This window comes from Pteropus medius, unplaced genomic scaffold (genome assembly GCF_902729225.1).
Source record: "Pteropus medius unplaced genomic scaffold, Ma_sr-lr_union100, whole genome shotgun sequence".
In the NCBI taxonomy this organism is placed as follows: domain Eukaryota; kingdom Metazoa; phylum Chordata; class Mammalia; order Chiroptera; family Pteropodidae; genus Pteropus; species Pteropus medius.
This window is the reverse complement of record NW_024350923.1, coordinates 5,615,738-5,639,769: the sequence shown is the minus strand read 5'-3', so window position 1 is coordinate 5,639,769 and position 24,032 is coordinate 5,615,738. Positions and strand designations below refer to the sequence as shown.

Sequence of the window (24,032 nt, the reverse complement as noted above, 5' to 3'; positions counted from 1 at the left end):
CTTACCCGAGATCCAGCCAGCCACAAACTCCTCCACAGGCATTGTTCTGCCGGTGGGAGCCAGAGGCTCCAGCGGAGGCGGAGGCGGCGTTGGTGAAAGTGTGATTCTAGCCTCTCCCTCCGCCCCTGGACTGCTAATCTCCCTGTAATGTTTAACCTGGGTGGAGGGGGCAATGGCCCGGTGCCCAGAGCTCGGGCGCAGGAGATGGAAGCGAGTCAGCTTGGTGGCCCCGATGCACCGCAGGAAGTGTGCAGTGGGAAATCGAATGGGGCAGGGTTGACGACCAGTGATGGCCTAGCAGCGTGACCAGGCCTGGCAGCCAGGCCCAGGTCCCTGGTCCGGAGCCTCCAGGCTGCCTTAGTCAGCATGGGCTCAATGAGCCTTCTCAGGGCCAAGGCCTGTCCAAGTGAGCCACATTTCCCTTTCCTCGTCCCCACAGCACCGCACACTCGACTGCCCACCCCTCCTGGACAGCCCCTGGAGGCTGGTGAGATGGAGCATGGCCACCAGGGGGCAGGCCCAGCCCGCGATGCCCTGGCTTTGGGGAACCCCTGGAACCACCCAGCAGGAACCACTCACCGGGTTGCTTCAAGACCCGCCTCCTCCAGGGTTGTTTACGACACGACTCGACTCTGCGTGTGAGTCAAACGCAGCCTCCCTCCACCTCCTCTTCTCGGAGCCTCTTTCCCAGGGGAAACATGGGGATTTTGAGCAGATGAAGGTTAGTGTACGTCTCTGCTTGGGGGTGACCAGGCTTTGCCTGCTCATTTCTCTTTGGACAGCTACAACCCCACTGACAGAGCAGCGACCCGCATCCCTCTCCCTGGAGGATGGGGTGAAGGGAAGACGAAAAGAGTGGACTCTTCTTTCCAGGGCAAGAGACCCAGTACTCAGGAGCCACTGCCCATAAAATCTGTGGAAGCCTCAAACGCGGGCCCCAACCCTCAGAGGCGCCCGACCCCTCCCTTTCCCTCGCGTCTCACCCCAATTCCATGAGGAAATTGTGTTACTGTTACCTTCAAAACAGATCCCGAATCCAAACCCCTTGCTTCCTACATTGCTCCCTCCCTGGCCCGAGGCCGCCATCACTGCCACTTGGATGCCTGCCCCTGACTGGCCCCGGGCTCCCTCCTCGCCCCTTTCCAGTCTGTTCTCACAGCAGCCAGAGTGATGCAGTTAACATCTGTCAGACCATGTCTCCCTTCTCCACACCCTGCAAAGGCCCAGTGGTGCTCAGAGCCCAAACCACAGCCCTTCCCAGGCTCTGGGAGCCTCGCGGTGCCCCATACTCCTCTGACCGCCCCCTCGCTCGCTCTGCTCCAGCTGCCCTGGCCTCTTCTCTTCTTCAGACGGGCTCCTGCCTCCAGGCCTTCGCCCTGGCTGTTCCGTCCTCCTCTAGCTTGGACCATACGGTGAGCCCACCCTGATCGTCTCATTGACTGCTGCCATCTGCCTCACCCGCCTGGCATTCCTGGTCCCCCTTTCTAGCTCTACCTTTTCTTTCCTCCATTGTACTCATCACCTCCAAATGCACTATGTAATTAACTCGTCTGTCTGGGCAGGGATCTCTGGCTGTTTTGTTCATTAATGTTATCTCGAAGGCTTAGAACAGTGTGTGGCAGAGCAGACATTCAATAAATATTCATGGCAAAAACGAATGAGTGGACAAGGCAGGGAGCAGCATCAGTGGACAGCCCTGCAGCCAGCCCTGGCTCTCCAGTTCTCTCTCCCCATCTCGAAGGGCCCCAAAGAATGTAAAGGCCTAACGACACCCCCACCTGCCCCTCCAGATCTCATCGCGGCTCTTGGTTTGCCAGCAAATGCCCAAGGATCAGACCTGCTCACCCATTTCCTCTCCCTCTGCCAAAGGGAAACCATCCACCCCTCTACCTTCTAGAGAGCAGAATTTCATCTCTGAACTCCCCCAGGAGCTGCCTGGGCCTCCTTGGGCTGCCCCCAAGAACTTCTCGAGCACTGGCCTCCCGCGGGGGGCTGGGCTGCCATTCTACTTCTGCTTGTTCTCTCCCGAGTGATGTTGGCCAATCCCTTTTGTGGGCCTCGGGGTTCTTATTGCTCAATAAAGTCGGGGACGAGCGCAGCCAATTGCTAAGCCTAAGGCCTCTTGGCTCCAAATGCCCGTAGGTTCCCCCCTCACTTCAGAATAGGCCTCACTCTCTTCTCTAACCCCGCCACACCGCCCCAATTCACGAGAGACCCATTACCACTCTCGAGGGCCTTGCAGAACAGCACCGCCCCCGCCAGCTCTCTTCCAGCTCTGACCTCGTCAGAGCTGTCTAGCTCTGACTGTCTAGCTCACAACCTCAGAACCAAACGTCCTTGCTGGCTGCCAGACCCACCTCATGTCCCTCGCCCGGGTTAGCTTCCACCCCGCCCCTGGGCGCCACGCCACCTCCCCAGCCTACTGTGTCCTGCTTGTCCAGGGCTTCCCCGGTGTCCTCCCCATGCCCCCGCAGCTCCCGCTACCTGGAACGCCTTCAGGAATCGCCTCCACGGTGCCCTCCTCGCTGGCCCTGCGTTCCAGCCTTCTCGCCCCCAACTGCCAGACATCAGCTTTGTTACTGAACTTTTCTCGCCCTGTTTTCTCCTCATAAAATGGAGATCCAATGCTCACCTTAGTGTGTTATAGGATTCAAGCGCTTAGAGAAGGGTCTGGCACATTGTACATGCCTCACAAATGCGAATACTATTACTCTTATTTTCACTTCCAGGGTCCATGAGGATAACCTGAGGAAATGCATGGGAAAGGGCCTAGCACACAGTAGGTGCTCAGGATTTGAGGACTCTTCTCGCTTGTGGCATTTTATAAAGCTCTTTGGGCAATTCTGTCATCTTACGCCGTTTTAAACATGTATTTCTCGGACATGGTTCCATAGTGTAACAGTTAGCACGTCTGCTTTACGTGCAGAAGGTCCTGGGTTCGCGCTCCAGTGGAGCCACGGTCCATGGTCTACAGCCATGCCACCCTGAACAAGCCTGATGTCTGATCTCAGAAGCTAAGCAGGGTCAGGTCTGGTTAGTACTTGGATGGGAGGCCACCTAGGAAGACCAGGTGCTGTAGGCATAAATAATAATAACAAATAAATAAATAAAAATAAACTTGTATTTCTCCTGGGTTTCTCTCTCTCCCTCCACTGCCCAATTAAACTGTGTCTCACCCAGGTCTCGTCCCCTGCCCTAGCTCAGGCCTTTCATCAAGTAAGCACTCCACAAAACACAACACTGAATTGTGTTCTCACTTTGCTCCAGAGGGTTTTAAGCCATTGAGTCCTGGTCTGAGCATCCCAGAGCTGAGAACAAGGAGAGAGATGCCTGTTCCCACTGCTCACTCTTCCTCTTCGGCTCACACCTGAGCTTCCTTAGTTCTCAGGTCAGGCTGGTAAGGAAGACATGTCGTAATGGGCTCACTTTTGGGGACAGTGTGGGCCCTGGAGGGCAGGCTAAGAGCTCTTTCAAATACTGAGGAAACTCGGACTGGGTCAGGAGCCGGAGCTGCCTTCCACTGCTAGGGGATCAGGGCAGACTGAGCCCACTGTGCTGTTCCTGCTGATCACCGAGTTCTTTGATATTGTCCCCTTGGAACAAACTTTGGTTTCTTTATCTTGGGAAGGCGCCCATGCACCTGTTTTTCTCCGTGAGAGCCATGCCTCAGGCACACGCACATGCTGTCATTGCCAGGACATGTTGGTGACGTGACTCTGGGGACAGGTGGTTTCACACCTGCCTCTTTGGGCCGCCAACGCCTCTTCCCTGCCTGGGAATGGCTCAAGGACTGGGAGGCTGTGTGTCTGAGATAGGAAGGGCTCATGTGACTGCTCCCTGGAAAAACAAGTGTGTCCGGACTGGGTTTATGGCATATAATTCGAGGGCCCTTAGAGGTCATTGCGTCCAATCTCCTTCATTTTACAGATGAGAAAACAGGCCTGCAGGGGAAAGGGCTTGTCCAGGGTGAGTCAGGACGGGGACCCAGTCTTCTGACCACAACGAATGGCCCATCACCCTTCACAGCCCGGGGACGCTACAGTACAGGCCGCTATCTGCTGCTCCTTTAATTAGAAGCCAGCACAGTGTGGATCCCTGACATGTTTCACGAAGTTTACAAGTGAGGAGACCCGCCCAAAAGTCTCATGCAAGTGAGCGCCAGAACTCGCGCCCCGAACCCGATTGCCTCGAACCTTCCACACACTGTCACAGGCCATCGGTGTGGGGGCCCACGCACCCTTGGTCCCTCGGCTTGGTGGGACCTAACCTCGCGACTAAACAAGCGAGGCGCGCGGTCCTGGAACCCCGGCCCTGCGCGGGCCCGCGGGGGGCGTGAGCGCGCGGGCGCCGGGCAGGGCGCGTGCGCGGCAGCCCCGGCTCCGATTGGCTCCCGCGGTCAGGGGAGGCGGGGCCGTGGGCGCCGCGCTGCCTCCGCCCCGGCTTCCGCGTAGCAGCCCCGGGAGCCGGATCCCGAGCGGGGTCCAGAGTCCCCGCTGGCCGCAGAACCCGAGCCGCAGCTGCGGGTCGGAGTCATAGCGGCAGCCTGGGCTGAGGCGGTGGGCGCTCGGCGGTGAGGAGGTGAGAGCTCGGCGACGCCGTGCGCGGGCCCCCGCCCCGACGGGTTTGCGCGGTGCCCTGCCTGGGCGTCCCCGCGAGCCGAGCTTCCAACTAGCTCCCGACCCCTCCCACCAGCCCTGACCTCCAGTGCGCTCAGGACCCCACCCCCACCCCGCTAGTGTGAACACCAGTGCCCCCAGCCGCAGCTGTTCACTTTCGAAGATCAGCCCGGCCCCTTCCCAGCTCCCCATCTCCGGACCCCAGTATCTGGTCTTTCTCTTTCCTTCTGCAGATGGACGGGACAGAAAGCAGTGCCGGGCAGCCCGGCCCCTCTGAGCGGTCCCATCGAAGCAGCGTGTCCTCCATGGGAGCCCGAGGTGGGTCCTTGCCCTCATCTCCTCCACCCCTCAATCCTCCTGGGGCCCCAGCCCTGGGGAAGTGGTCCTGGTTTGTCATCTCTTCCATTAAAGAGAATCTTATGTGTTATTTAACGAATAAGGTATGTTGAGGTATGGAAAAGTGACAAAGTCAGTAAGAGGACCTGGGCTTTGTCACTAGGGTACTGGCCCTGGTACTCCTGGAATTTCTTTCCTCATTTGTAAAATGAGCATGTAGAACAGCTGTGAGATTCAAAAGAAATCTTATGAATGAAAAGTGACACATTCACTTTCTTTGTTGGATTTCTTTCTCACAAACAGCTTTTTGAAAGCAGGGATCATTATCTTTGTTTTATAGGAAGGAAATCGGGTCCTGGAGAGGTTAAGTCACAGGATACTGGAGCCTTCAGTACATCGGGTTTCCCTGCCTAAAAAATGGGTCTGAGTCTCAGCCTCTTGGAGATTATTTTATGATCCCTCAAGAAAGTAGCTTTTGGGAAACAGACTGGGGATCCAAAAAGCACCTTTACTTGTAGTAATGGTAAACTCTGTCCTTGCCTTTCACAGGCTTCACCTCATTTGCTTCACAGCCGCTCTTTGAGGGAGGGGTAATAACCCTGCTTTATAGGTGAGGCAGCTGACACGTTGACTTGCTAAAGTCAACCAGCCAGTTGGGGGCCAGGCGAGGATTGGAACCCCGGTACTTTGGCCTCCAAGCTCAATGCTCCTTCACGGTACCTGCAGTTCCAGGAATGGACATTTGAATCTGGCAGCTTTCCCAAGGGTCTCTTTGGGCTCTAAATAGGAATCCCAGAGGCTGTCCTGAGGGAACATTCAACTCATACTTCCCCTGGCCTGTTTAAGACCATTTTAAAGGCTATGGGATTGAGTCTTGAGGCTTCAAGAGTTCTAAGGAAGCAGAGGGGAGACGAGCCAGAGCGCAAAGGCATCCTGGGACGTGCTTTACCCTAGGGTGGCCTTGACTCCTTAGTTCCCATCTTAGCCTGGGCCAGAGAGAGACAGCAGTTTGCATGAAGATAACAGTGGGTCACCAGCCCTCCATCCTCCCAGCCTGATTTACTAAGTGTTGTAACCTCACGGTGGGTTCAACCTATGCCTCAGTCCCCACCTGTGGAATGTTCTCCAGGGAAGAAGCATAGCAGGGTCTTTGGGGCTGCCAGGGGAATGTGCGGGGGAATATGTCCAGCCCTGATTTGAACTTTTGAGGATTAGGGTGGGGCTAGGCTGGTCCTTGGGCTGGAATTGCTAGGTTTCTGGGTGGTTCGAGGGTCTCAAGTTTTAACAGACAGCATTCTTCACAGGGTCCTTCAAGGCTCTGCCTCTGGAATGTAGCCTTGGTCATTCTGAGGGGTGTAGGGTGGGGGCTCCAGCCCCAGTAGGGGTGGAGGGTACCCGGTGGGCATTGCCTGGGCAATGGGCCCAGCTGACCCTGCCTGGCCTCCATTGCAGCCGCCGACGTGCTGGTGTATCTCGCGGATGACTCGGTGGTGCCCCTGGCTGTGGAGAACCTGCCGTCCTTCAGTGCCCACGAGCTGCACCGTGCCATCCGTGAGGTCCTGCAGCTGCCGGACATCGCCCTGGATGCCTTCGCGCTCTGGCTCGTCTCCCCTCTGCTGGGTAAGGCTCGGCTGAGGAGCCAGGGTGGGAAGGTCGGGAAGGTGCTGACCAGTTGTGGGGCCACTGTACATCAGGGGAAGGTGGGACTTGTGTGTGGCCTGGAGCTGTCCACTCTTTTGAGGACCCAGAGCCCTTAGAGGACTCCTGGCTCCTCTGCCCACACCTCTCTGCTGGTGGCAGAGGAGGGGCTGAGACTGCCCATCAGCCTCAGCAGTACGGAGCCTGAGGCATCAGAAGAAACAGGATGGGGGTGGGGGGATGATAGGGACAGAGGGATCTGCGTGCACCGAACACATGGTCTGTGCCACAACCTGAGCCGGTGTTTCGTGAGCAGGATTTCGCCTTTTCCTCATGGCCCAGCCCTGTCTTGCAGATTTGGAGATCAAGGTTTGGAAGGGTAGGGCCGGTGCGTGGTAGGATCGAGACCAGAACAGAAGCCCGGGCAGTCCCAGCTGGCCTCTCGGAACTGCGTTCTGCTCCTCAAGGGCAGGGAGGAAGGTGGGACCTGGCCCAGAAAACAGCCACCCTTGAAGATGAAGCTTTTCCTGAGGGTGGGGAGGGCAGGACAAGTGTGAACCACCTTCTCTACAAGGGGCCTCCAGCCCGCCTGGTTTCTGGCCTGTGACTGTCTGTGTCCTGCCCGTGACTGCCTGTGTCCTGCCCTTTCAGGCTGAGATCCTAAGGCAGGGATAGAGCAAGAGTGGGGTCTGGGCGCTCCCTGGGGCCTCTGAGTGGGGCCTCCAGCCTGCTGGTTTGGACAGGAAGGGGGTTGGGAGAGGATGCCCCAGCTGTTGCCAGGGCAAGGCATGTTTTCTGAGCTTAAAACTTTCTCCTTCCCTGTAAGAGGGGCAGGGGCAAGAAGGAAGTGACTGGTCCCCAGGACCCCTAGTGGTTGGGGTCCCTGGTGCGTTCACCCTCTCTCCAGGCGGGAGAGGGAGTGCCTGTCCCCCAACCCCCCGCCCACCAGTTGGAGCTTCCTGCGCAGCTGCTGCTCTCGCCCACCCTCATCCTGCTGACCTGTCTCTCGCAGCCGCTCCCGACCCAGCTCAGCTGCCCCTCCTTCACTCTCCAGGCTGTCGGTCAGAACTGTGGGCCCCTTGCCTTGTGTCTTTGAAAAGTCGGGGGTGGCAGTTCTATGTGGCTGGCTGGCCCCTGCCAGGCTCCCTGTCCCTCTAGTTGGATAACTTGTTTCCTGCGCACCCCCTACTCCCTCCTCATCACATTCCTGCTCCCTCTTGACGTGAATGGACCGCCTGTGTGGCCCTGCCTTCTGTCCTAGTCACCCTAGGCCACTGCCCTGTTCAGGGGGAGGGCGGCTGGAGGCCTTAGCACAAAGTCAGTGCCCACGTTGTTCCCAGGCTGAGTTCAGGAAGGCTGAAAGGCCACTTTAGCTTTGACTTGGGCCCCTCAGAACCTTTGGCTCCCCCCACCACCCCCAGAGTGAGTGAAGCACTGACAGATGCCCCAGGGCTGTGAGGCACGGAGGGCGTGCCATCTGCTGGTTCACCCCTCGAGCTGGATGTTCCTTTTCAATGCCATCGTCAATTTGTGTGGAACAGAGACCTTCAGTCGTGTTTGGGTGACAGCCTCCAGGCAGGAGGGCCGCATCTAGAAGTGTGTGGGACCACGGGGTCAGCATAGTCCCATTCTGTTAGTGGGAGCCCTGAGCTTCTGGGGCACGGGGTTTAGGGCTGGGCAGAAGGAGGGCAGCCTTGCCCCGGGTCCACCCTCCCACAGTGTGTCCAGGGGTCCCAGCTAGTTAGTTTCCTCATTCATCTCATAAGTATGTGTGGAGCCCCCCACCTCGTGCTGGGCAACAATCTAGATGCTGGGTATACGGTGGGGAGCTGGGTCGCAGGTGTCCCTGCCCTCATGGAACTCGTAGTCTAAAGTGTGGCAGGAGGCTTGGCAGTAGAGCTCTGTTCTGGTTTAGCCACTAACTCTGGTGGCCTCAGGCAGGCACTGTCCCTCTTTGGGCTTCAGCGAATGTCCAGGTCTAGAGCATGTGTGGAGGACCATGTTAAGCCACCAAGGGAGAGTGGGCTTGCTGAGGGGGTCCTTCTCGGAAGAGGGCGGAAGCTCATGGCACATTCCCTTCCTGGGGAGTTGTGGGGCAGGGGTCCTTACAGATGGCTGTGGCCAAAGATCTAGGTTGAAGATGAGTCACCAGGGAATCTGGATCAGAGAAGGGTTGGGAGAAGCAAGGCGTGTGAAGAAGCGGAATGAGGGGTTTGGGTGGAGGAGGCTGTAGGCAGAGAGGGAGCCAATGTGGAGGCTGTGGCCACTGTTTCCGGTTAAGATCAGGGTCTAAATGGAAGCCCAAAGAACAGATGAGGACCGTCAGCATCAGCCTGGTAGGACAGGGCACCCGGCCCTGTGGTGGGAGGGGCGAAGCGGGGAGATGTGGGTCAGAAGGGGGTTCGGAAGGCAGGGGCCGCTGATAGATGGCGTGGATGTCGCCCTTCCTGCACCCTGGCAGCCATCCATCATCAGATGGCCTTGGAAAGGGCTTCAGCCTTCTCAGAGGCCGTGGACTCTGATGCACGAGACTCTTGGCCCAGGACATTGAGTCCTGGTGCCAGCTGACAGTCTGGAGTCGAGAGGCTGATCCACAGTGAGGGCCCACGGCAGCCAGGGGAACAGCAGGGACCAGACAGGTACTCCTGCCCATGTGGCACTCCCGGCCAGTGGGGGCACAGACAGTGACGCAATGTCAGATGGTGGAAACCACCATAAAGGCAACCAGACGGGTCTGACGGCATGGTAGGCGAGAGACTACCATGGTAGGACTCCTGCCTTAGTTAGAGTCCAGGAAAGGCGACAGTCGAACTGAGGCTCGAACCAGCCAGCCATGCGAGGATCTGGGGGAAGGGCGCCTGAGGCAGGAAGAACTGCGAGTGCAGAGGCCCCAAGGCTCAAACACGCTGGCCGTGGTCGAACAACTGAAGAAGGCCGGAGGGGCGGGGCAGAGAGGGGACGAGAGGAGGAGCTCAGGCGGGGCAGCTGGATGGCGTGGAGCCTGTGGGCCAGGGAGGCCAGCGCTGCCAGGGGCAGGGGCAGGGGCAGGCAGCCCCTCAGGTCTCAAATACCAGCTTCGGGCTCCGCTTCCTAATGCAGTGCCGGGCCCATCTGTACCGCCGTGCCCGGCACCTCCCATCTGCCACAGCCTCTCAGCTCCGGCCCGCCCTCGGCACTATAGGCATCAGTCAGAGGCTGGCTCTGCCTGAGCCTGACTTCCTCTCAACTAGCTATGGGACTCTGGACAAACAACTTAACCTCTCTGAGATTCATTTTTTCTGTGGGCGAAGTGAAGATGGGGTGTTGCAGAGCATGCGCGTGTAAACCACTTAAAATAGTTCCGGGTATTCCGTACCTGCTCCGTGGCTGCCATCACATCACGTTGCTCTCGGTGGCGGATGGCAGTCACACTGGTGGAGGCTGCATGACCGCTTCACTTCCTGTCCCGCAGAGGTACAGCTGAAGCCCAAGCACCAGCCTTACAAGCTGGGCCGCCAGTGGCCGGAGCTGTTGCTGCGCTTCACTGACGCCCCGGACGATGATGTGGCCACAGGTCAGTGTGCTACCCATGCGTCTCCCTCTCAGGGTCCTAGGTCTGCAGCACTGACTCGCAGCCCAGCCAGGCCTCCGATGGCAGGGGGAGCTGCCCTGGCTGGGGAGACAGGATCCCCCCAGGCTCCATCAGCCACTCGTGGCAGAGAAGGTCGGGGGGCCCTGCAGGGAGTCCAGGGTGTTCTAGGGGACAGCGAGCATGTCCAGATAAGCCACACACACGCTCTCTGAACAGCCCTCGGGTTTTCTCAGTCATGGCGGGCGAGCCTGAGGACTGGGGACTGGGCCAGTCAGGGGAGAGCTGGGCGGGCTGGGCAGTGTGGCCAGGCAGTGACCGCAGCCTCTCCCCCCAGATGAGCCCTCCCTGCAGTTCCGAAGGAATGTGTTTTTCCCAAAGCGGCGGGAGCTCCAGGTGAGGCAGCGAGCCCCAGGCAGAGTCACCCAGGTCTGGTGCCCTGTGTCCCTAGACCCCTGGACATTGGTGCCCCGACCCCTCCTTACCATGCAGATCCGTGACGAAGAGGTCCTGCGGCTGCTCTATGAGGAGGCCAAGGGCAATGTGCTGGCCGCACGGTACCCGTGTGACGTGGAGGACTGTGAGGCCCTGGGCGCCCTGGTGTGCCGTGTGCAGCTCGGGCCCTACCGGCCTGGCCAGCCCACTGCCTGCACCCTGAGGTAACGGCCAGCGTGACCTGAGGCAGGGGTGCAGCGTGGGGAGGGTTGCTCAGAATTTTACTTACAAGTGGTCCTAGGTCTTGCAAGGTCCTGGAGTCAGGAGGCCTCAGCCCCAGGGCTGGCCCTGACACCGTGACCTTGGGTCAGTTACTCCATCTCTCTGAGCCTCCTTCACCTCATCTGCCCTGGGCTGAGAGGCCTGGGAAGTGGGAGACTTGGGTGATGTGACATCTGTGAGTGGAGCCCCCAGTCCGAGGAGCCCCACATGTGCATCATCCTCCACCCGAGGTCAGGAGGGAGCTGGGTTTTTTTTTTTGCAGTTGTAGTCAGGAACTTTTTGTGGGGGATAAATGATGAACACGCCTGTGGTGACCCTGAGAGGGGTGGGCAGCCCCCCAGACACCCCTCCTCATGCTGCCCTGTGGCCGGGCCTCTCCAGGCCAGCACGAGCTCCTTCCTCGCCTCCGCCCTCCTACTGCACCGGCCGCCCTCCCCCGTGGCCTGGGGTGTTTGGTCCTCCAGAAGCCCCAGCAGGGACCCTCCCCTCTTCAGAAATGGCAACTAGGGTAACCTTTGTCCGGCATCGGTTACACGCCAAGCACATGCTAGCGCCGTTCCGTGCCAGTGGGCATCAGTGCCCTTATATATACGTGGGGAAACTGAGGCTTGGCGAGGGCACGCAGCACTCAAAGACCGAAGCTCCAGCTGCGGCTCATCTGGAACAGCCAGTGAGCGGCCCACGACATGGGCGGGCTGCCTGGGTGGGAGGACAGCGCAGTCACACCAGGCTCCTTCCCTGCTCTGCGTGTGATGAAAATGCCCTTTCTTTCCTGAGCCTGTTCTGATGGATTGTAGCTTGGTAGTTTTTACATCCCTATTTGGCAGAACAAAATATTGATTGCTCTGGGTCACTGGTACCACTCTTTGGTTATAAAAGATCCATTAGTTCAGAAATCCAAACCTTGCTTACTCGGCAACACAGATATTGCTGTAAAACCCTGCAGCCACTCCGGCTCTGGGACAGGCCTGCTTTGGGCTCTTTCCTCCTCCTCCCCTCTTTTCCTCAGGCCTCTCACCACCTGGGCCTGCAGCCAGGATGGCAGCAGTGGGATCTCTGGCTGTCCGTGTCCAGGGCCTGCCCCCCGCAAGCGTGCCCGCACCCTGAGGACCTCGTCACCTCTGGCCAGCCCCGGCCTGGGAGCTCCTCACGCCGAGCATTTGTTTTCCTTCCTCCACAGGGAGAAGCTGGGCTCCTTCCTCCCCGCCCACCTGTGTAAGCGGGGCCACGGGCTCTTCGCTGCCCTCCGGGGCCGGGGGACCAAGGCCGGGACGGGCGAGCAGGGCCTGCTCGACGCCTACCGCAAAGTGAAGGAAGTGGTCGGCAGCGACAGCGAGTGCGAGGCCCCTCTGGGGACCCACTACCATGCCTACCTCCTCAAGTGCCACGAGCTGCCCTTCTATGGGTGAGCGATTCTTGGCTGCCGTCCTCGGACAGCCGCGACCCTGGGGTCTCCTCTGTCCCCTTCTCGGACAGCTCAGCTGTCTGTCTTGGCCTTCACTAGGGCGTCCTGCCAGTGAGCCCATCTCTGCTGAGCTCCATGCTCACATGACATATGCCTGATGCCAGCACCTTAGGCCCCACAGGTCCCAAGCTGGACACTTGTCTTTCCCTTTCACCTGTCACAGGCCAGGACACCCCGGACAGGTCCTCTCCTTCCACCTGCCAGTCAGGGGGCTTGCTGACCTTCCCTTCAGCTAGTGCCCTCATTCATGCAGTCCCCATCTAGCCGATAGTTCTTGTGCACCTGCTGTGTGCCGGCACCCTTGACGCTGGCGACACCTCGTTGAGCAGAGGGACCATGATCCCTCCGTGGTGAAGCTGCCATTCTAGTGGAGAGAGACAGTGAGCAGTGGCAGTACAGCACAGACTACAGGTGGGCAGGGGGCGCGGCGCAGCCAGGTGGTCAGTGAAGACTGTGGCAGTGCTCTGGAGGGGTGACTTGGGCCAGTTGGTAGTAACACAGGTGAGACGTGATCTGAGTCCAGAGACGTTGAGGGCGGAGCCAGCAGACCCTGCCGGGTAGATACGCAGTGGAAGAGGTGCAGGAAGGGAGGCAGAGAGGACTCCAGGCTTCTGGCCCTGGAGGGCGGCTCGTCATCACCTGAAACGGGACCCTGCAGTGGAGCGGGTTGGAAAGATTGGGGCCTTGGCTTTGCACGCGTTGATTTTGGGATGCTCTGTAGATACGCAGGTGGCAGTTCCAAGTGGGCTTTTAGGTTTCCAGGTCTATTCAGGTAGTAACTGGTGAGTCATCAGCATGTGGGTGCTGTTTGAAATCGCGTACCCCAAAAGACAGCCAGGGAGGTGAGTGTGGACTAGGTGGGAGGAGGACCCCAGCCAGCAAGGCGGGAGAGCTAGACAAGCCACACAAAGGGAGGTGTCAAGGAGGGAGTGACCAGGCATCCCATGCTGCTGCTTCAAGGTCAAGTTCACCATGCCTGTGTGGCTGGTGGTTGACCTTGGCCACAGCACTGTGGAAGAGGCAGTGAATGGAGGAGAGTGAAAAAAGGTTAGAGACAGTGAGGTGACCAGCTCTGCAGGCGCCGTGCTGTGGGATGGAGTCACGAGGGGGAGCAGCAGTTAGGGGTGCGCTGGGGACAGAAGGTTTTTAATTTTGATGACAGGCGAAATGTGTCTGCTGATAAAGATGGACAATAGAGTGAAAACTTGAGGTCAGGGTGGACAAGTGTTACTTTAGCTTCCTCAGTAAAGTTGGAGTCTCAGCCATCAACCGAGCCTATAGATGTCTTCCAGGAGCGGGGACAGGCGAGGGACAGGCGTGGGACCGCGGGGCAGCGATTGGGGCTGCTCGCAGAAATTGAATGTAGCTTGTCCCCAGTCCCCTCCCACTGCTCCAGTGCAGGCAGGCAGAGAACAGGGTGAACTAGGGCTCCGGCTTAGCCAAGGGCAAGGGGGCAAGGGTCTGGGACAGCCATAAGCGAAGGAGAGGACACGGCCAGGCAGGAGGGAGACGGTGGCAGCCCAGTGGGTTTGTGTCCCAAGGCCACCGCACCCATTCTCAGAACTCAGTGTCAAGCCCTGGGATTGCTCCTGGGGCAATCCTGCTGCTCGTGGGCCCCACACAGGTGCAGCCTTGACCCGCCTCTGCTGCCAATGGATCTTGGCCCAGCAGACAGTAGACAGCGGGGCTGTCCCAGCCCCTGTGTGGCCTGACCACCTCCAGCAGCCTCAGCCCCTTAGTCCTCAGGCGTCTGGCAGTCCCCTGAGCATCAGTTGGGTTCATGTTCTTCCCTCTGCCCGTGGCACCCACTTCCCTGTGCCACCGAGTTCCCCTTGCCTGCTCAGAACTTCCTGTCCTGCATGACCAGCTCAGATGCCATTAGTTCCAAGAAGCCTCCCTCTCACCCCCTTCAGTTCCTCCCTCCCCCTGGGCGAGTTTCCCTTTAACTTTCAGTCACGTAAACCGCTAAGCTCCTCAGGAACCCAGAAGAGCCTGGCCGGAGCATTTGCTGGTGGGTGAACTGAGACTCTGGCCATTCCGCTCTTGCTGCTGGAGGGGACAGGCTGACACCAGCTCCCCTCCCCAGGAGTGCCTTCTTCCATGGCGAGGTCGACAAGCCGGCCCAGGGCTTTTTGCCCCGGGGTGGACGAAAGCCAGTGACTGTGGCCATCAGTCTGGAGGGCGTGCATGTCATGGACAGCAGGGAGAAGGTACCTCCAGCTCCCCCAGGGTGGGACCTGAGGGAGGTCTCAGAGAGGAAGGGAGCGGGGCCCTTACTCAGGCTTTTCTGGTTCCCCTGGGTCTATTGTTGGCCTGGGGCAGGGTGGATGGCCTGTCTGGGAGGGCCCCTGTCTCCCTCGGATGTCCCTGGGGCTTTCACTGGCATCCTGGAGGCTTTTCTGAGTTTGCTCTGGGTCTGTTTTTCTGCCCAGTGGCCAGCGCAGGGGGTCTGCAGCTGGGACTGACACTAACCGGAGGGACTCTGCAGGGCCTCGCTCTTCCACCCGACCAATGGCTGGAGCCCAGCTGCTGGTTTTCCAGAAAAGCCCCCGACCAGGAGCCCTCCTGGGCTGTCTGAGTCCCGCTTCTCCCCTGGCTGTCTCCTGGACGCCTGCTTTGAAGGTGGAGTCCGCAGCCACCCTGTGTGGCAGCTTCTCTGCACCTGTGCAGGAGTCCCTCCTAAGCCAGCAGCACACTTTTGGGAGACTTCTTGTCCCTAGAGAGGGACCCCCAGCATATCCGAGCCCAGTTGGGCCTTCTGCTGAGATGCTACCCAGCTGACCTCCTGGGAAAGGTCTTCCCTTGCAACCCACCTCTTCCCCCACGTGACTCCCGGGTGTCAGGGCCTTGACCCTCCGGCGTGCAGTGCTGTGGGCTAGGGCTGCTCAACCTCCCTGTCCCCAACCCCCTTGGGTCTGATGACAGCAGGGACTCCCCTCCTTAGAGAAATTCATGCGAATTTATACTCAGCCTTGGACGTGAGCAGCCAGGAGTCCACTCCTGGTGGTACCCAAGCAGGGTGAGGTGGGGGAGCAGACCTCTGCCCAGGGAAGTCCTAGCTCTGTGTCCCCCGCTGGCCAGCACGTCCTGCTGGGCCTGCGCTTCCAGGAGCTGTCGTGGGACCACACGTCCCCTGAGGAGGAGGAGTCTGTCCTGTGGCTGGAGTTCGATGGAAACAATGAGGGCACACCGGTCAACAAGCTCCTCAAGATCTACTCCAAGCAGGTAGTGGGAGGTCTCCCGCAGCCTCATGGGTAAGGGCGGGGGAGGCTGGTTCAGCGGGTCCCAGCCTGTTGGCGGCTCCAGGCTGGCGGGCAAGGAGTTGAGGGCCCTGAGGGCCTGGGGACCCAGGACGCTGACTCTGACCTGGGGCCACCCTGGTGAGTTCACTGGGCCTGGTCTGAAGAGTCCACAGCAGGCAGTGGCAGTGGCTGCAGTGGGAGCAGCTGTTAGCTGAGGGCTCCCCAGCGTTGTGACCAGCCCGCACTGGCTGCTCTGTCTTCGAGTTGGCTGCTCTCAGAGGAGGAGCAGCGTGGAAAGGTTAAGGCCAATCGGTGCCTTTGCAGCCTTTGTGTTTCTCCCTGGTGGCTTCATTCAGGACCTTCCTCCGCACCCCCCAGCTCATCGCGGCAGAGGCTGCCCTCCCTCCCGCAAGACTGTGTTCCTTGAGCCCGTCCTCTCTACACTTAGACACGCTCAGGGCCTCCCACCTCTGAGAGCACACGTCCTAAGTCCCCCCTGCCACCACAGGGGTCTCTAGACCCTCCAGAGCCACCCCGCTCTCTCTGTGCCTCCCTCCCTGCTCCTCACCCCTTCACAGCCAGCTCCAAGCCCATCAGCGTCTGCTCTGCCACACTCGGTGCACAGACCTCTGTCCCAGCCTGACCACATGCTCCCGGAAATGGCCCTCCTGTCCCCTATAGTGGCTCCCCCAACCTCTGGCCTCCCGCCCCGTCTTCCTTGCCGACCCTTTTCCCAGGCTTTTTGAGGGACTTCTCTCTCTGCCCTAGAGTCCGCAAGCTCTTCCCTCTCTCAGCTTTGAATATTCTGTTATCCCCATCTTTATGCTCATGACCTCGTAATTTTTGTATCTAGTTTAGGCCTCTTTTTAAAGTAAATGTTTTATTGAACTCGATGTAACAGAAAAGCGCCCAGATCCTAAGTGTATAGCTTAAGTTTTCCCAAAATAAACCCAGGTGTCACCTTTCAGATTTAAGAACTAGAACCAGGACCCCTAGAGACCCTCAAGCCTCCTTCCAGTCTTGCCCCCTAGCAAGAGACCCCCACATCCTGACTTGTATCTCCCCAGAGTTGTCCCTCTGTTTTCGAACTTTCTAGCAATGGGGCCCACAGCGTGACCTCCGTCTGTGTCTAACGCTCAGCGTTGCGTGGGCGAGCGCCGTCCGTGCGCACGGAGCGGTGGTCTGACCCCCGGTTCCCCGGATCGCCAGTGTCCGAATCTGCCCGGCGTGGCTCTTCCATTCTGTGGCCGAGGGGGCTCGGGTTTCTGGTCTGAAACTGTCGCAGACAGTGCTGCTGTAGTCACCGTCGCATGTGGCCTTTGTGTGAATGTCTGGTTTACACCTAGGAGCGCCCCCACCGGGTCACAGGCGGGCGCGGGCTCAGCACGAGTGGACACGGTGTTCCCCCGAGCGGTGCGCGGTGTGCGCGCCCCAGCGGCAGGCGACTGCCCGCTGCTCGAGGCCCCCACAGCCCAGCACCGTCGGGCTTCTTCATTTTTGCCACCCTGCTGTGACAGTGGTATCTCCTTACGGTTTTTTCCCCTTTATTTTTAAGTCGACAACATTGAATATAATTTATTCTTAAATGCACCTATTTTAAGAGTGAGTTTTGACAAATTTACACACCCTTATAACCACCGTCATCACCACAGTCCAGCTATGGAGTAGCTTCTTTAATATTTATATATCTTTTTAGAGGTGAAATGTCTGTTCACCTTTTTTTTTTTGCCTACGGCACCTGGTCTTCCTAGGTGGTCTCCCATCCAAGTACTAACCAGGCCCCGCCCTGCTTAGCTTCAGCGATCAGACGAGATCGGGCGTGTTCAGGGCGGCATGGCCATAGTGCTCAGTTTTTATTGCCATTATTTCCACCACCCCCAAGTCTCCCGTGGGTTTTACTCGGCACCCCTCACCTCCACCCAGCTGACGAGGTCGAGCACCTTCTTGTCCTCGTTTGCCATCTGGGTAGCCTCTCTGGTGAAGTCCTCCGCCAGCTTTTTCTTTAAAGTCGTTTTGTACACCCCTCTTCCGATTTCATCCCTTCACCTGCTATGTGACATGTCTTCCCCCTTAGCTATCCCGAGGGTTTTGCTTTCTCCAGAATGTCACGTTTATCGTACGATGCCTACACGTTTGCCCAAGAGAAACAGAGACCTATACTCAAATGTTCATAACAGCTTCGTTTGTAGTAACCAAAGAAATGGAAACACCACCAATTCCATCAACTGGTGAATTGATTTTTAAAAAATTGTGGTACAACCTTATGGTTTATACACTATCTGCAGTCTTTGGAGACTGACTTCATGCTTTTGAGATTCATCCATACTGTGAGCTGTATCTGTTCGTTCCTTTTACTGTTGAATAGTAGCATTGCATGGGTATATTCCAGGTTAGCTCTTCGCCTGTGGAAGGGTGTTTGGGTTGTTTCTAGTTTGGGACTTTTGTGAATAAAGCTGCTGTTAACATTTGTGCACAGGCTTTTGTGGGGTCCTGTGTTTTCTTTTCTCTTGTATAAACACCTAGGAGTGGATGCTGGGCTGTATGATAAACGTGACTGACGTTACCAGATCCCATCAGACTGTTTTCCAAAGTGACTGTACTGTTTTGCATTCTTACCGTCAGTGTCTGAGAATTCAGTCGCTCTGCGTCCTTGCTCAGCACTTGGTACTGTCAGTTTTCGTGGTATCTGTGTAATAGTGCTACATCATTGTGGTTTTAACTTGTATTTCCCTAATGACTAATGACTAATGATGTTGATCATCTTTTCATTTATTTACTTGCTCTCCGTTTGTCTCCTTTAATGGAGTGTCTCTTCAAATTATTTTTTTTATCCTAGTTTTTTTCTCATTGAGTTGTGAGAGTTATATATTCTGCATACTAATCTCTTACCACATGTATTTCGCAAATATGTTCTTTCTGTCTGTGACTTCTCATTTTCTTAACAGCGTCTTTCGAAGAGATCTTAAGTTGTCCAGTCCATTTATTTATACATCTCCATTTGTTGGTCTTTGATTTTTTTCACTACCATTTCATAGTTTTTAGCATAGAAATCTCGTACATATTTTATTAGATTTATCCCTAAGTACGTCTGTCTGTCTCTGTCTTTTGTGTGTATGTGTGCTGCCATAGATGGTATGTTTTTTAACTTCAGTATCCAGTTGTTCATTGTGGTATATAGATTTACAGTTGATTTTGTTATCCACACGTCCTTATATCTTACAACCTTGTTAAACTCACTCACTAATTCTTGGAGCTTTTCTGCAGATTCTTTGGGATTTTCTCTGCCGACAGTTATGTCATCTGTGAGTAGGGACAGGTGTGTCTGACTGTCCAGTCTGCATGCCTCATCTGGCCCGGTAGTGGTCGCTTGGGCCCCAGCACCACGTTGGGTTGGTGTGGGCAGGCATCCTTGACTTGCTCCTGACTTTATGGAGAAAGTGTTCAGTTTTGCTTTCAGTACATGTGATGGTAACTGGTTTTTCATAGGCACCCTTCATGAGGTTGAGGAAGCGCCATTCTACTACCGGTTTGCTGAGTTTTATCTTGAATGGATATTAAATAGTGTTGAATGCAGCTAAGTTTTAATGGCAGGCTCCCAGAACCTCAGAAGCATCACGCTGTGTTGGAGGAACTTAGAGGGCGTCCCTGTCCCCACCAGCTGCCCACCTGTCCACCAGCCCACTCTTCCTTGGTGGAGAAAAGGCGGCGGGTGTAGAGAACGGGACTCTGACTTTTCCTTCTGGGCCCATGTAGGGTTTGGGCACAGGGTGGGTCATGAGGCTTCAGAGAGGCATCGGGCTATACTGTGGGTGGACAGGGGCCAGGCCACATATCTGTCACTGTGGGGCCACTCCCTTGGCCTCTGACCCTGCTACCCCAGTGGGTTCTCTTGAAAGCACAAAACAGGCATCCTGTCTGCCTTGGCCCCTGCCGTGTGCCACTGCCCACGGCGGCACCTGGTGGGCACCCAGTAAATACGTGTTGCCTAGAGAGTACCACCTGCCAACCGCTTTCTGTCTGTGGGTCTGTTAGCCCTCTGGCGTCCCCGTCCTATGGTGCCCAGACTGTGCTCACTGACATCTGGTCACTTCACCTTTCATATCAACATGTGTTATGTTTTAAATTTGTTGAGAAGATGTCACTTTCGAAGAATGTGCTCAGGGAGCCACCCACACCACCCTCCTGACCTCGCCGCGACCTTCCTCTCCTCGGGCCTGCAGGTCCTTCTCTCGGCGACACTCATGCCGTTCCTTCGCCCCGGAAAGCCTGCCCGGGCGCCCTTCCTCCTTCCCCCATCCTCTCTAGCAGCCAAGCTGCCTTTCCCGCCTGTGCCTTGTAACTAAAACACTCTTTCTCACCCTCCCTCCCGGGCCTGGGACCCTACTCATCCACCAGGACCAAGCCCTAAAGTCACCGCAGATGGTTTGCCACCCTTGCCCCCAGCCCATGGAGCACAAGCCCCCCACTTCCTTTCCTGTGTAGGTAGCGTTGGTTTCTTCATCTGCCTCCCCCGCCAGAGAGAAGGCAAGAGGCGCCCGTCTGGTTCTGCCTGCCCTGCAAGGACCTCTGCAACGGTATGGACAGGGCCTGGGCTGTGGCTCACCGCACAGGCCTCACGCTGGCCCCTCTCTCCTCCCCAGGCTGAACTGATGAGCAGCCTCATCGAGTACTGCATTGAGCTAAACCAGGCCGTGGAGCCCGCCGCCCCCGCAGAGAGCGCGTCTGGCTCCCCCTTGATCCCCGGCTCCCCGCCACCTCCCACTCAGCGCCCCCAGCTGCGGAGGCAGGGCAGCGTGGTGTGCAGCCGGATCCAGCACCTCTCCACCATCGACTACGTGGAGGAGGGTGAGCGGCCGCTCTGCGGTACACACACATGTGCACACACGCGCACATAACGCATGCTGTGGGGAGCCTTGGCGGGTAGGGAGGGCCGAGTTAGCCTCCAGCCGGTGGGACCTGACTGGGTGTGAGCGTCTCGTCGTCTGAGCTCTGTGATCAGGAACTGGAGGCCTCTGGGGCCCTGGTGGTAAGAATCCTGTCCCTGCTCACTGCTATGTTCACGCAGCATTGTCCAGATGTGAAAGACTAGAAACTCCCAGTGTCTGCTATGACAGGTGTGGGTACAGAAACGATGGCACCACATCCTGTGGAGTCAGTGCAGCTGGTACAAATGCGGTGGTATCTTGGATCTGGCCTGAAGCAGACAGAAGACATCTGTGGAAGAACCGGTGAAATCCCACAGTCTGTAGTTTAGTTAATAACACCGTCTTAATGTCCATTTCTTAGTTTTGACCAATGCAGTACAGCAGCAAGAGATGCTAACATCAGAAGAAGCCGGATGAGGGCGTTATTATCTCTGCAGCTTCTCTATAAATCTAGAGTTATTCCAAAATAAAGAGGTTTTCTTAACGCGTTAACAAAGAACTACATTAAATGGCAAGGTTCATAAAATCAGGTGATAGGACAGCAACGTGCAAGGCAGCGTCCGCGGTGCGAGGCGGAGAGACCCCATGAAGTCATCAGTCGCTGTAACTTTTCCTTTGTGCTTCTTTAGAGCATTTAAGTTTTTTACACGTGTGTCATTTTTATAATCGGAAGAAGCAAAAGAGTTTTCCTGTAGCACGGTTGTCACCGTTGGCGGTCTTCCGTGGCGGGGCTGGCGTGGTCGCCCCTGCCGCTGGGCAGCACCGTTACCTCCAGTTTTCAGCTACCACAGACAACATACCTGTACTGAGTCTCCCCTTGATTCTGAACCGTTCCCCCAGGATGAACTTGTAGAAATGGGGTTGCTGGGTCTAAGGGCGTGCCCACTTATGTCCCTCCCAGAAGAGAGGGTGCCACCTGCCTTCTGCACCCTCGGCCACCAATAGGCATTATTGTCCAGAGAGAGAACTCGTGTGGGTTGGCGTTTGACTACTAGTGAAATTGGGCCATTTTTTTATGCTCGATCATTTATATTTTCTTCACGAATTACTATTCATTTGTGTTGCCTCTTTTTTTGCTTGATTTTTAAAAATTAACATCTTAATAGAGTATATTTGTTATAATTAGTGAACCAATATTGAGGCAGTATTATTAACTAAAGTCCTTAGTTTTAACCTAAATCCTTCAGTTCCAAGAACCCATCCAGGACGTCATACTATATTTAGTTGTCATGTCTCTTGAGGCTCCTCTTGGCTGTGACAGTTTCTCAGACTTTCCTTGTTTTTGATGACCTTGACAGTTGTGAGGAGTAATGATCGGGGATGTGGTCGGGTGACCCCTTATCGGAATTTGTGTGACAGTTTTCTTGTAATTAGACTGGGCTTATGGGTTCGGGGAGGAAGGTCACAGAGGCAGAGCGCCATTTTTATCACCGTATCAAAGATGCATTATCAACATGACTTAACGCCTGTCGATGTTCACCTTGATCACCTGGCTGGAAATTTTTAACTTATAAGAATTCTTTTACCGAGGCTCACCTTCGGCCAGTCATGAGTGTGGTAGGTGTCACGTTTCTTTGGTCTGTTCTTGAACAGGTTTTAGTCAAAGCTCCTCAGACACCACAGCTGGCCCATCATTCGATGCAAACCCCGATTTACCTCTGATCTGGGAGGCTGGTGACACGCCCCACCCACCCATCCTGTCACTGGTGGAAGGGTGGGGCACTGAGGGCAGAAAGCTGGTGGGCGTGAAGAGGAAAGCTCAGCCGGAGCCCCCCGCCGGCAGCCCTCCCCTCAGCGAGCTCCTCCTGTTCCCCAACAGGTGAGCAGATCAAGCGGGTGAAGCCGAAGCGCACCACGTCCTTCTTCAGCCGGCAGCTGTCCATGGGCCAGGGGAGCTACACTGTGGTGCAGCCCGCCGAGAGCCCAGAGCAGAGCTGAGGGTGGCAGTGCGGGCAGGGGGAGGGCGTGGGGAGGCCCCGGACCTGGCCCAGCGCTGTCCTCTCTGAGGGGCACAGCCGGGCTGTCGCCCTTGAGTTGGGGAGGAAGGCTACCTTTGGGCGTGGAGAAGTGACCTGTGTGCCTGGACAGCGCCTGGGCTGTGCAGAGCTGGCTGGGGCTCCCGCAGCGTCGCTCTCGCAGCCTGCCTGCCCTTGCTCTGGACGCTGGGCCCCACTGCCGTCTCAGGACCAGCCGATCAGGCCCGGCTGTGCCCTCTCAAGATGGACCGTGTCCGCTGCTCTGAAGCCCTCAGTGGCAGGTCCAGTGGCAGGAGGCTGAGGAATGGGGCTCGGGACCTGCAGGTTACGTGTGTGTCTTTGGTCTTTTTCCTGGACTTTGGTGTCCACATCCCCACATTTCTTCTGCCAGCATTCCGCCACTGCAAGGCTGGGCCGTCACTGTCAGGCAGGAAGGGGGCCTCCCTGGGTTGAACCTCAACAGGAACAGAAGGCGAGGCCCCCCCACCGTACCTTCCCTGGCTGGATGGAACTGGCGGGAGCTGGGCAGGGCCCCGCTCAGGGGCAGGAGACATTGACCAGCAGGAAAGTGCCTTTTTGCTAGCTTTTGGTGATGTCACTGTGCTGGGAGGTGGCTGTCTTGGGGACCAACAAGCCTACCAGATCCACACTCCAGACTCGGAGGAGCTCCCAAACCCCCTTGGGCTCCAGGTTTTAGTTTTGGCCTTTTTCTCTGCTCTGGTTCCATGAAGCCTGTGAACTCTGGGGCAGCTCAGAACCCCACAACCTCAGAGCTGCTGGCTACCCCTCAGGTGTGCTTTCCATCTGGCCTGGCCCTGGGGGCCAGCACAGCCTGCCTCCCGGAGGTCCCATAACACCATCCTGTCTCAGGTCAGATTACAGAGGGCGGGTGGGCGCTGGGCATAGCCGGCCCAGGAGGGAGCCCTTCCCAGCCCTGTCTCCTCTGGCGGGGCTGTAGTTCTCAGAGCTTCCTGGGACTTTCCACAGGAAAGAGGCGGGCTCTGCTCAGCACAGGGCTTGCTTTGTCTCCCCTTCCTGGTGGGGACTGGGAGAGGAAATGTGAACCTCTAGTCTCCAGGTGCTGGAGCCTGCTCACCTGTTTGTTCCCTTTGTTGATGTTCGAGCGCTCCAGATGTTTTAGCTGGGCTTGCCTCTGGCAGCAGAGACTTTTGTTATTTGCCGTAATAAATGGGTGTCCCCAGCCTTTTGGAATGTCCCAGCAGAGGACATTTTATCTCCCTCCCCGGAGTTGATGTCACTGGCCGCCCAGCCCGTCTGGCTCCCGGCTCTCTGGTTCTCTCGTCCCACTCACTGTTTGGATGCCAGGTGGATTCTTATCTGATGGGCCGATGGGGTTGTGGTGGGTGGTGGATATACACAAATTACTTGTTTTTACTCTTCAGTCTTTCTCCTCTGTTTTCTAAGCATCTATTGTGCCTTAACCTTTTCCGCCTGCCCTTTGGGACAAAGCAGCATTTTACTAAATGTCCTTTGAATATTCTTTCTTTTGTACCATGTGACTGATTAGTAATAAAATCAGTTTCCAGCA

At 56.9% G+C, this 24,032-nt stretch overlaps 2 protein-coding genes and 2 pseudogenes across 10 annotated transcripts in view; 2 read left to right on the top strand and 2 right to left on the bottom strand.

Annotated features, from left to right (window-relative positions):
• SLC25A45 (solute carrier family 25 member 45) overlaps positions 1-537 on the bottom strand; it is a 6,532-nt gene extending 5,995 nt beyond the window's left edge. For 2 of the 6 annotated variants that reach the window (XM_039840942.1, XM_039840946.1), the window contains exon 1: positions 6-435. In XM_039840942.1, the coding sequence (XP_039696876.1) occupies positions 6-42 (37 nt within the window). In that variant the 5' untranslated portion in view covers positions 43-435. Of the gene's footprint in view, positions 1-5 lie in introns of all 6 variants that reach the window. The other 4 variants (XM_039840945.1, XM_039840944.1, XM_039840940.1 and 1 more) reach the window with 4 other exon arrangements.
• Positions 1-24,032, top strand: part of FRMD8 (FERM domain containing 8) — a 25,657-nt gene extending 1,625 nt beyond the window's left edge. Inside the window, exons 1-11 of one of the 4 annotated variants that reach the window (XM_039840934.1) lie at positions 4,424-4,570; positions 4,848-4,934; positions 6,405-6,572; positions 10,042-10,143; positions 10,496-10,554; positions 10,651-10,817; positions 12,056-12,280; positions 14,427-14,550; positions 15,422-15,565; positions 20,223-20,427; positions 22,327-24,032. In XM_039840934.1, coding sequence (XP_039696868.1) covers positions 4,850-4,934; positions 6,405-6,572; positions 10,042-10,143; positions 10,496-10,554; positions 10,651-10,817; positions 12,056-12,280; positions 14,427-14,550; positions 15,422-15,565; positions 20,223-20,427; positions 22,327-22,445 — 1,398 coding nt within the window. In that variant the 5' untranslated portion in view covers positions 4,424-4,570; positions 4,848-4,849 and the 3' untranslated portion in view covers positions 22,446-24,032. Of the gene's footprint in view, positions 1-4,423; positions 4,579-4,843; positions 4,935-5,292; positions 5,374-6,404; positions 6,573-10,041; positions 10,144-10,495; positions 10,555-10,650; positions 10,818-12,055; positions 12,281-14,426; positions 14,551-15,421; positions 15,566-20,222; positions 20,428-22,326 lie in introns of those variants that run through there. The other 3 variants (XM_039840935.1, XM_039840937.1, XM_039840936.1) reach the window with 3 other exon arrangements.
• LOC120584921 (uncharacterized) lies at positions 2,967-3,082 on the top strand (annotated as a pseudogene).
• On the bottom strand, positions 17,309-17,427 carry LOC120584892 (uncharacterized; annotated as a pseudogene).